Here is an 11425-nt window from a genome sequence, read left to right as displayed (position 1 = left end):
TCACCCTTTGCACACACTTTTATCGCTCCCTCACATACTCCATTTTCTAAATTGTGTTAAACTTTATATTTAATAATACATGTACATCAAACTTGATTCCGCGTTGTGGTCTTCCATTTCTGGTACGTGGGCCTTTGAGGCAGTACGTAACAATACATAAATTGCATAGTACTCTACACTTGCAAATTTTTACACAGCTGTTTACCCACATGCTATATTTACATCTATTGGTTTTCTCCATCTGAATAGAGTATAATCTGAATGTTTACACATTGGTGGCATAACAGCAACACATCATCACAGCACAAAAGATGACAATGTCATAACAATATAGTAAACATAGAACATATTGACAGGAAACATAATGCAATATATTTTATAATATACAGTGTCAGATAAAACTATGGTAGTTGAATTACGAAAAGTTACTTTTTTGTCAATGCAACTGTCAGACAGAAATACAGAGACAGGCAAGGGGAACACAATCACTTGGGCCCAGCAGGAGTTTTAGTGAAGCACACAGAGACTGAGCTATCATTTGGTCCATCAGTAAAAGCAACAGATTCACTCTCCTCTGCCAGTTCTAGATTACAATAGATTCCACCTTCAATCTCTGCACTCTGATCTGCTTTTAAAGACAAACAGGAAGTGTTCAAAGCTGGTGTTGGATTGGTTGCTAGGGAGTAGATGTCCGGTTTAGAATCACAGTCCTGATTGGTGACTAATGTTGTGTCTAATGGCTTCAGGTTAGTTGCTAGGGAATAGATGTCAGTTTTAGAACCTGCATCCTGATTGACTACTGAAATTGTCTCTGATGGCGAAACTGTCGTCAGATTGGTTACTAAGGTGTAGATGTCAGGTGTGGACTCTTGATTCTGATTGAATTGTTGCAGACCAATAGGATCGGCAGGTGTGGCCAGACTGTAGACAGCTGTTGAACTTGAAGTTTCATCAGGGTCCGTATTGAGGTCTAGGGGTGTTGGATCTCGAATCTCAGAATACACATGGCAGTCCTGCAGAAAGGTAAGAGTATGAGTAGCCAATTAATTCACTTACTTTGTATTTTAGTTTTCTTTATCCTATATTTATCAGAGCCATAGAGTGACATAGTGACTCACCTCTCCGGTGTTTCCTGAAGGAGTTTGAGCTATTATGGTAAGACAACAAACAAGTGACATGCATTAAGAAACATCAGTTAATAATTGATGATATTAATGTAGGCCTATGGTGTATAGGTGTGTTTGTTTATTTGTTGAAAGTTTCAATTCATAAACTTTGTGAACAACGTGTGTGTGTGTGTGTGTGTGTGTGTGTGTGTGTGTGTGTGTGTGTGTGTGTGTGTGTGTGTGTGTGTGTGTGTGTGTGTGTGTGTGTGTGTGTGTGTGTGTGTGTGTGTGTGTGTGTGTGCATTCGTGCATGCATGCTTACGTGTGTGTGTGTATGTGTTTACCTGTCCTCTTGTGTTTAATTTTCATGAGTCTGAAAGTCATGATCAAAAGGCCAAACACAAGCAGAGCAACCAGACCTCCAGACAGAAACATCAGCTGACCTGGAGAAACACACAACCAGATGAATATTAGGGATACAACACACACACACACACACACGCACACAGACAAATGAATATTAGGGATATAACATACTCATACATATCCACATGCACATGCGCGCACGCACACACGCCTACACACGCACACACGTTTGCACGCTCTCTCTCTCTCTCACACACACACACACACACACACACACACACACACACACACACACACACACACACACACACACACACACACACACACACACACACACACACACACACACACACACACACGCACACGCACCACACACACTATGATAGGTCATGCAGTGCATTCCGCTACTCTAGGCTCCAACCCTCTGGCATGGGGCCTCTGAAACCACTAAGTTAAATGTTTCACTTTTATATCTGCATAGGGCGTTAAATTGCATTCAACCAGTGAACGCTACTGAAGTTGATATTCGTCACACATGCATGGACACAAGCGTTTACACGCATGTACGCACACAGACAGATGAAAATGAGTATTCATTTTTGGTACTTCTGAGGATGATGATGGCAATGAGGATAAACAGGAAAATGATTAAGAGATACCATCCTGATCATGGTACCATTCCGCCACACTGCTACCGTGGGGCGCTATTTAGGGCAGTCCATACACATGAGTGAAACATAACATGCAATTTAGTTGTGTGCAGTGAGCACCGTACTGTGTCACAATGACAAATGACAGTTTCCCAGATGGGTTTTCATTTTCACTTTCATGATGTCCCCTTACCTGATATAGTGGATGGCTGCCCAGTGTGACTATGAGTGGAGTTTTCAAGTCTAGTGGTGTTAGGAACCAATGTGGATGTTGATGTTAGATTATGGGTGGTGGATCCTTCTGGAAAAAGGAGAAAGGGGTCAAATGCTATTGCTTTATTTTATATACACTGTAAGAGATTTCCCCTGCAAAATAACAGCAGTTACTGGCAATTATATTTACCTGTAATTCTACTGTTATTTCACACCAAACATCAAATACAGCTCAGAACTGTTTAATGTACCACAGTATATAACTATCTTTCAGCAGCAATTGAACTGTTAAAATAACAGTACTCTACAGAACGTTCACAGTATTAGTATTGTTAAACTAAAAGTGCTCTACAATATTTATACAGTAGTATAGGTAAAATAACGGTACACTGCAGTTAAAAAGCTGAAGATGTACGGTGAGATAGCAGGCAATTACTGGGTCATAGTTGCATTCATGAATATAGCCATGGCAACTTCCCTCCAACCCCATCATTCTCCATACCCTGGCCATGTTACCGCCCCACCGTCCCATCGATCACCATGACTGAAATGACTTGAGCATGATACCATTGCGCCACTATGCTATAATGAGATGCTGATTTGTGGTGGTCCTTTGAATGTGTGGGGCATGAATACAATTTCAGTGCAGGCCTACGCAGTGCTATGTTACAATGACAATGGAAGTGTGTGAGGGGGGCTTTTTAATGTATCAGTTCTTGATGAGCCAATGATGAAAATAGCATTGGTCAGTCTGTAAAAACGTAATTTGCACAAAGTAGCACAGCAAAAAAGCAGCACTACAAGCTCTCAAAGTAATGCCTAATTTGCAGCAGGTACATTATATGCAACGGTGCCACAAATGATGCCACTCACAGCAAGTGCCACAAAGCAAGCTTTCACAAAGAGGAAAGTGTGCAAGCCTGTAAACAAGTTTGCAGGCAAGCAAGCGCTATGCTGTGCCATGGTCCAGATTTATATACAGGTGCAAGGGTACCATTTGACCAGAGTCATCAGGGATTAGGCAGGTGAAGGTCGTAATTGAATAATGGCATAACAGTCCTTAGTACTCAGGTGAGGCCAGGCACCGATTAGCAGATTGGTTTAGATGGGACTGCTTGTTGCAAGTGTTACAAGTTCTTAAAATGTTTCAGCCATTCACACTTTCATCACTATCAAAATGCATGTGCTACTCATACTTTGCTGCATCAAGCACTTTTTAAGTATTGTAGTTTCTTTAGAAATAGTTTCATCATGCTTGATAGTATCAGAGAATCTTTAGCCAGTGAGAATGACTTAAGTTCTTTAGGTGGTATTCAAGCTTGATGGTGATCACGGACAAGTGGAGGATGAATGGGTTTCAATGGTGCTGCCTAAAATAACTTGGTTGTTTCCACAACGGCGAATGCTGCTATTGTGCAGTACTTACTCTTTATGCTCAATATGTGACTCAAAGTAGTATTTTCACAGTAGTTGTCTGTTTTGTTTTCGAAAAACAGTAGAATGCTGTTGCAGAATTGCCCTAAATTAACAGCTATTTGTTACAGTGTAGTAATAGGGAGTAGTAATAGGGAAGAGCATGATATGAGGTCACCTGATGTTTTATTGTGGATGACTCTGGTGGCCTCTGTAGTGCCCTTAGGAACAGAGGGTTTCTTTGAGTCTAGAGAGAGAGAGAGAGAGAGAGAGAGAGAGAGAGAGAGAGAGAGAGAGAGAGAGAGAGAGAGAGTTTATTAATGAGTTTATTTGTTATGCACATGTTAGGGTAGTGGTTGGTTCCAAATGTGTAACCCCTCAAACTCGTTTCACATACCTACTTTGAGGAGAACCTCTGTGTAAAAATCTCGTCCCCAGGTGTCAACTCCACACCAATATATCCCAGCATCCTCTAGTGTGAGATTATGGATCAGCACTGTGAAGATGTTTTTGTCCTCTTTATCAAGCAGAGATATTCTCCCTTTATGGGTCCAAACAGCATTCCAATCAGAGCGAATGACTTCAACACGATCTTTAAAAATGCCTTTGTAAAGGTACTTTCGGTAGTTTGCATAACCATCATAAGGTGGGCAGTCAATGGAAGCTGTGCCTCCCTCTTTTCCTGACACAGTGATCTTTTCACACCCCACACAGCTTAGCACTACAAAAGAAGCAGAATGAAGAAAAAAAACGGTGGGGTATGATTAACACAAATTATTACACTAAGGAAGCTCACTGCACATTAAGTGTGTGTGTGTGTGTGTGTGTGTGTGTGTGTGTGTGTGTGTGTGTGTGTGTGTGTGTGTGTGTGTGTGTGTGTGTGTGTGTGTGTGTGTGTGTGTGTGTGTGTGTGTGTGTGTGTGTGTGTGTGTACGCAATACAATACTATATGATACGATATGATGATGTAGCAGATGATTTTTCATGACAAATATTTTTTTGGTTTTGTCACTGCTTGTCTGCTAGCATTTAATAATATATGTAGAAGTAGCCTATACACTTACCAGTAAGCATCGGCAGCATGCGTTTGATCGCGGCCCCCATGTCAGAATGAACAACCTTCTTCACTGATGTTGACCCTACGGGTCCTTCATACTAACTCCTGGGGGCATTACAATGAATGAATTAATGCATAAATGAATGAATGAATGAATGAATGATAACTTCATTTTTACGGTTAAGCTCAATTCATACAAGACATGCAGTTCAATGTGCTCAACAGTTAGATTACGTAACAAGAGCAATATTAAAAATAGCAATAATGAAATAATGTGAAAATAAATGAATAAAGATAAAAATCAATTAAAATGAAAAAGTAATAGGTTGATTGAAAAAAGAAGACACGCAAATGCAAAAGTTAGGGTCAAAGTATGCTGAGTAATAATAAAATAAAATACTAAAAATGGCATTGGCCTAACTTTCACAGGAAGTGGCAATGGATGAATGGATAGATTGATGGATGGATGGACGGATGAAATGGCAAGAAAGAAAGAAAGAAAGAGAGAAAAGGAAAATGAAAATAAATCTTGGTCAATGTGATTACCGGTACATGAAACACAAAACAACCAAAAGAACACTAACAATGAAGTAGGAGCCACTGATATAGCTGATCATTAGGGAAGACGGGTACTGGAGCATCTCAGATGTGGAGAGTAATGTTCTGCTTTTTTAGGAACAGTGCTCCAGCTTTATTAGTTGTTATGTCTCCCTCAGAGTCAGGATGACTCTTGACCTCTTGTCCTCTTGACTCTGATAAAGACGTAATGACGTTGAAACATTTGTTTTGGAACTGCTCCTTATAAATCATAACATTACTCTCCACATCTTAAGATGCTCCAGCGCCCTTCTTTCCTATTTTAAATCTCCCGTGTCCTCTCCCATGTTGGATCAGATAATGAAGAGCAGGAGTGTGGTGGATAATTTACTCTTTTGCATGGTGTTATGTTCACATTAATATGGGAACTACTTTTAGTTATTTTACAGTGACTACTTTATGTTATGCGCATTGATACTTAACCTACTGGTAACCTAGAGTAATAACAACTTTATTAATATAGTAATGATATGCCAAGCAATGACTTCGCATTGTAATGATTTTCCAAGTACCTCAATAAAGGCAACGTTTACTTTACTTCGGTGTCCGACTGGATTATGTGTGTTGTGAAAGTGACAAACACAACAGAATTGGCGACGAGGACTAACTGGATGTACTCGCGTGTACAGAAGCTTTAATGGAAGTTTCCGGTTGTCCACACAAGTTGATGCCTTCACGAAATGAAAGCTAGGAAGCTAACCCACTCTACTGCCACCCAAACGTGAATGACTCAACGGTACAGTGAGTAACTGAAACGGGAGGAAAGTGTCTGAAAGTTGAAAGAAACCAGGGCTGGTGCAATCGGAAATGTTGATGCTTTTGACTAGAGATGCACCGGATGCTGATTTTTAGGATCCTGCCGGATACCGGATCCTACAAAAGGGTGGAAACATATAGTCTACTCGCACACATGGGCCCTTTTTATTACGTTGGCTCAAACTATTTTTTAGACTCATTGGCTTATTGCCACACTGCCTGCAACGGCCGCTTCCAAAGGGCTTTCACTCCATGCAGTGATTGGGGTTGTGAAAGACTGACTGAAAAGCCTAAGCTAGAGATGCACCAGACCCTGATTTTTAGGGATCCAGTGCATCTCTACTTTTGACAATAGCGTGGAAGAATGGGACACTTATATTGAGAGACTGGAGCAATATTGTGTTGCTAATCACATTGAAAATGACAGGAAGGTAGCAGTCCTGCTAAGTGTTATGGGCACAAAGACGTACAATCTGCTATGAAGTTTATGTGCAACTCAAAAGCCATCCACAAAATCGTTTAAAGACATAAGCAAACTGCTCCAAGACCACTTTAATCCGAAGCCACTTGTAATAGCAGAGAGATTTCGTTTTCATAACAGAAATCAGCAAAGAAGTGAATCTATTGCCAATTACATTGCAGAGCTTACAAAAGGAAGTTGGCTGAGCATTGTCAGTTTGGCACGGGATTGAATGACGCACTCCTAGACAGGCTTGTCTGCGGCATGCACAATGAGAGCGTACAGCTCCTAGCTGAAAAAAAACTTGACGTTACAAAAAGCGATAGAACTCGCCATAGCAATGGAAATGGCATCCAAAGACGCCATGCAATTGCGAAAGAAAGTGTCTACTGAAGCACACAGTGTTAACAGATTCACAGCCAAATCTGCCAAAACAAATGCATGCTTTAGGTGTGGAAAGGGAACGCACGACCAGGCAGACTGCTGGTTCCGTGACAAAAGCTGCATGAAGTGAGGAAAAATACAAAACAAAACGAAATGAGGAAAAACAGAGAAGCTGGAAAAAGGATAAAAGCGTTAATGAAATGAATGACACAGATGCTAGTGGATCAGCCTCAGATGAAACAGAAGGATTGGCTCACATACTGTAGAATTGCATTCAATGACAAAGAGTGAGAAGAAAACGATATGGGTGACCCCAAAGGTTAATGGAAAGAAAATAAAGATGGAGCTTGATACAGGATCAGCACTCTCACTCATATCACTGAAAGATTGCAAAGAGAATTTTGCAGATGTGGAATTGAAACAGACACCAATCCTACTGAAAACATACACTGGAGAAAAGGTGGCGCCAGTGGGGAAAATTAACTAACTATTAAATTATCTATCCATCTATCTATATGAATTTATACATTGTATAACTTTGTGCAGAAATATTGACACCTCATTTTTTTATGGTGTAGGCTACTCTTTAGCCCCACTACTATACAAGGAAGAGGCCGTCATCAAATTAAAAGACATGCTGATGAACCATTTAAAGAGCTTGATTATTACTATTGATATTAATGGTACAGTTGATAGATAAAAACTGCTTGATATTGTAACACAATGTGATTTTGGGATCTGTAGTCCTGTGTGAGCTCTTCACAGTCCAAGATATCTAGTACCAACAGTGACAGATTGAGAGAGAGGGAAAAAGAGCGAGATAGAGGAACACACAGAGAGAGGGGAGCACAACGAGAGAGAAACTGTTGCTTTAGCACAAGCTTCACTTAGACACAATTGTTCACCCACCTCCTGATGAGTTCTTTAATCCGCTTAGTCCTCTGTGAGGTATTGACAGTCCCAGCTACAGATGCAACACGCTTTCTCATTGCCTGACTCTAATGCAGTGTTGCACTGAGGCTCATCTAATGAAACCACTAAAAATAACACGTCTGTGTCTTCCTCTATTTGTTTCCCTTTCATATGTGCTCTCTGTCTCTCTGTCTCTATCTCTCTCTGTGTCTCTCTCTCTCTCTCTCTCTCTTAATCTGCCGCAGATAGCATGGCATCTTGAACTCACACAGCCCAGAAGATGTTTTCAATAAATTATTATGCTATTGTCTTAGGCAATCCTTGCATGGTGTGTGTTTAACACTAACTATATCAGAGGTCTGGCCAATCAGACTCTCCGCCTCTGCTTCTCTCACTGACCGTTGTCTCTCTCCTCTCTCTCTATCTCCCTCTCTCTCTCGCTCTCTCTCTCTCTCTCTCTCTCTCTCTCTCTCTCTCTCTCTCTCTCTCTCTCTCTCTCTCTCCTTCAATCAGTCTTTACATCGTTATGTTTCTGCCCCTGAAACAGTTCTGATTTCTTTACACTTAACACCTATGTATCTTTTTATGCACCACATCTACTCAATTTCTTGTGATGTGTTGTGTTGCTAAAGCTGACATAGCGTACAAAATGTATAGCAAAGGAAACTGTGATTCTAGAGTGACAATTCAATGCAACAAATATGAATTATAAGAGAAGCACGTGGACTTAACTGGTATTTGTTGTGTATTTTCAGTACATAAGACAAACATTTCAAGCGCCTTCATCATCCCCCACCCTAATGCACTGACAGACAAAATATTACCAGAGTCAAAGTGCAAAGTAGAAACACCAAAGAAGAAGATACAAATCTGACTATTCTGTATAACATGTTGAAAGAAAAAAGCTAAGCTCTCTCTCTTTCTCTCGCTGTCTGTCTGTCTCTGTCTCTGTCTCTGTCTCTGTCTCTCTCTCTGTCTCTCTCTCTCTCTCTCTCTCTCTCTCTCTCTCTCTCTCTCTCTCTCTGTCTCTCTCTCTCTCTCTCTCTCTCTCTCTCTCTCTCTCTTCTATTGTGCTGTTGCATGTGGACAGGAGTTTGTTTCACCCTCTCGACTTTCAGTCTGTGTCAGTCTTACACACACACACACACACACACACACACACACACACACACACACACACACACACACACACACACACACACACACACACACACATACACACACACACACACACACACACACACACACACACACACACACACACACACACACACACACACACACACACACACACACACACACACACACACACACACAAACACACACACACATTGAAAAATAGAGACACATACAGACACATTCCGTCATGTGGGCAGGGGTGTGAACTGCGAGCCTGAGATGACCTTTGTCATAAAAAGTCAGAGAGAGAGAGAGAGAGAGGGAGAGAGAGAGAGAGAGAGAGAGAGAGAGAGTGTGTGTGTGTGTGTGGGGGTGGGGGTGGGGGGAGGGGTCATTACACTTCGCTGACACTTTTATCCAAATAGATTTACAAAAAACATGTCTTTGGTCCCTGCAGCAATGTTAGATCATCTCATTGTTTCTTAGGGGCTTGTGCCCAAAGGTTGTCGGCTCAACTTCCGGCCCAGCAGGTGTGGGGGAGTATAGTGCTCTCCTCCATCCTCCATGGTAACATCCTGTTGCACTGCCCCCTTTGGGTGCTGCTTCAGGCTGTTGCCATGCACGGCTGAGGCATAATGTGCAGTTTGGTTGTGTGATGTGGAGTGCTTTGTCACAATGCTTCCCAGTTGGGCATAACTGCTTTCACTTCCCATCACAAGATCAAGGCCCATACATACGTATTGTGGATGGTGTATGTTTACTGCCTACTTGCCACAGTGGTGAATTTGGAAGATCTACACTAATATCACAAAAGACATGTTGGTCTTTTGAACATGGAACAACCATCAGTGCCTTTTTTAGTTGTCCATGCAACTATTAGACAGAGAGAGAGAGGGAGAGAGAGAGAGAGAGAGAGAGAGAGAGAGAGAGAGAGAGAGAGAGAGACAGGCAGACAGACAGACAGACAGACAGACAAAGACAGATGCGCATAAACAGCGTGATGTGTTTCATGTGCGTTACCCACCTTTTTGGGGGAAATCATTGGGGGGAAAAGCCAATGCAAGTCAATTGGTGGAGGAAGCGAAAGACAAGGACCTGTAGACAAGCATTGTTCACCCTCAACATGCCAAAGTTCAGGAGGGAGGTAACGCACATTCACAAACAAAGTACCCGGATGGCTGTTCATGTGTATAGAGTGATGGACAAAGAGGTGGTAGATACGTTGATAGATAGATAGATAGATAGATAGATAGATAGATAGATAGATAGATAGATAGATAGATAGATAGGCCTTCTCTGTCAACATCAGCGTGTGACATCATATCACTAATGTGTTTTTGGAAGAATAGTCAAAAAATCCGATAAACATTCCTTTACCTTGTGGACAACCTTCCTAGAATAGTTGAAGCTGTTAAAGATGGACCAACATACTCAATCATATGGGGTAGGGTCATTGGTTATGGGACAGCACTTAAAGGGGTATGCCACTATTTTGGGGCTTAATAAAGTTAAAATCGTTGGCTGGTGTTTATAAAGGTGGTTAAGTGTCTTATTTTTCATGTAAGCCGTTGTCTTGCTTTAAGACAAGTAAAAAGAGGGAATATGTCGCTAAGCTAGTGAAAGTCAATGGATCCATGTAGCATGCTACAATGCTACACGGATACATTGACTTTCACTAGCTTAGCGACATATTCCCTCTTTTAACTTGTCTTAAAGCAAGACAACGCTTAACATGAAAAATAAGACACTTAACCACCTTTATAAACACCAGCCAATGATTTTAACTGTATTAAGCCAGTATTAAGTATTAAGTATTAAGCCCAAAATAGTGGCATACCCCTTTAAGTTAATATTGGAGTTTATAAGTGAAAAATGTTGGTAATATATAGATATACATAGAGAGTGCCAGACAGACAGACAGACAGACAGACAGAGACACAGAGACACAAACACAGCAACCCCCCCCTCTCCTGAATAGACAGAGACAGATATGTAGAGGAAATAATCGAAACAAGAAGGGAGGTGTGATTACAGAGAACTCTGTGCTGACAGGAAGCTGCAGCTGAAGACAACCACAGCAGACGTGGCATTGGACGTTATGACCACATAGTCACACTCACACACTCACATTCACACCCACTCCTCCCCTCTCTCTCCGTGTCTATCTCTCGCAATCCCCCATCTAATGTGATTTTATCATGATGAGTGGGACATTACGGTAAAACACACACACGAACGCATGCACACATGCATACTCCACCTCCCGTCTCTATCTCTCTAACATAACATAACATAACATAACATAACATAACATAACATAACATAACATAACATAACATAACAATTCTACTCACCTTGTAGCCTTTAGTTTTTAGCCTCTTTCCTTAGTCTT

The 11425-nt window shown here is 41.3% G+C and overlaps 1 protein-coding gene across 1 annotated transcript; it reads right to left on the bottom strand.

The window, feature by feature from the left end:
• Window positions 1-200: 200 nt before the first annotated feature.
• On the bottom strand, window positions 201-3968 carry LOC134454242 (uncharacterized). Its single transcript, XM_063205130.1, has 5 exons — window positions 3927-3968; window positions 2316-2423; window positions 1451-1549; window positions 1119-1147; window positions 201-1013 (listed from the first exon to the last, which is right to left on the bottom strand). The coding sequence occupies exons 3-5, from the start codon at window positions 1539-1541 to the stop codon at window positions 486-488; spliced, it is 648 nt and encodes a 215-aa protein (XP_063061200.1). The 5' UTR covers window positions 1542-1549; window positions 2316-2423; window positions 3927-3968; the 3' UTR covers window positions 201-485.
• Window positions 3969-11425: the final 7457 nt, after the last annotated feature.

The sequence above is a fragment of the Engraulis encrasicolus genome, chromosome 1, assembly GCF_034702125.1.
Source record: "Engraulis encrasicolus isolate BLACKSEA-1 chromosome 1, IST_EnEncr_1.0, whole genome shotgun sequence".
NCBI classification, from domain to species: domain Eukaryota; kingdom Metazoa; phylum Chordata; class Actinopteri; order Clupeiformes; family Engraulidae; genus Engraulis; species Engraulis encrasicolus.
This window is presented reverse-complemented; position numbering and strand designations above follow the sequence as displayed.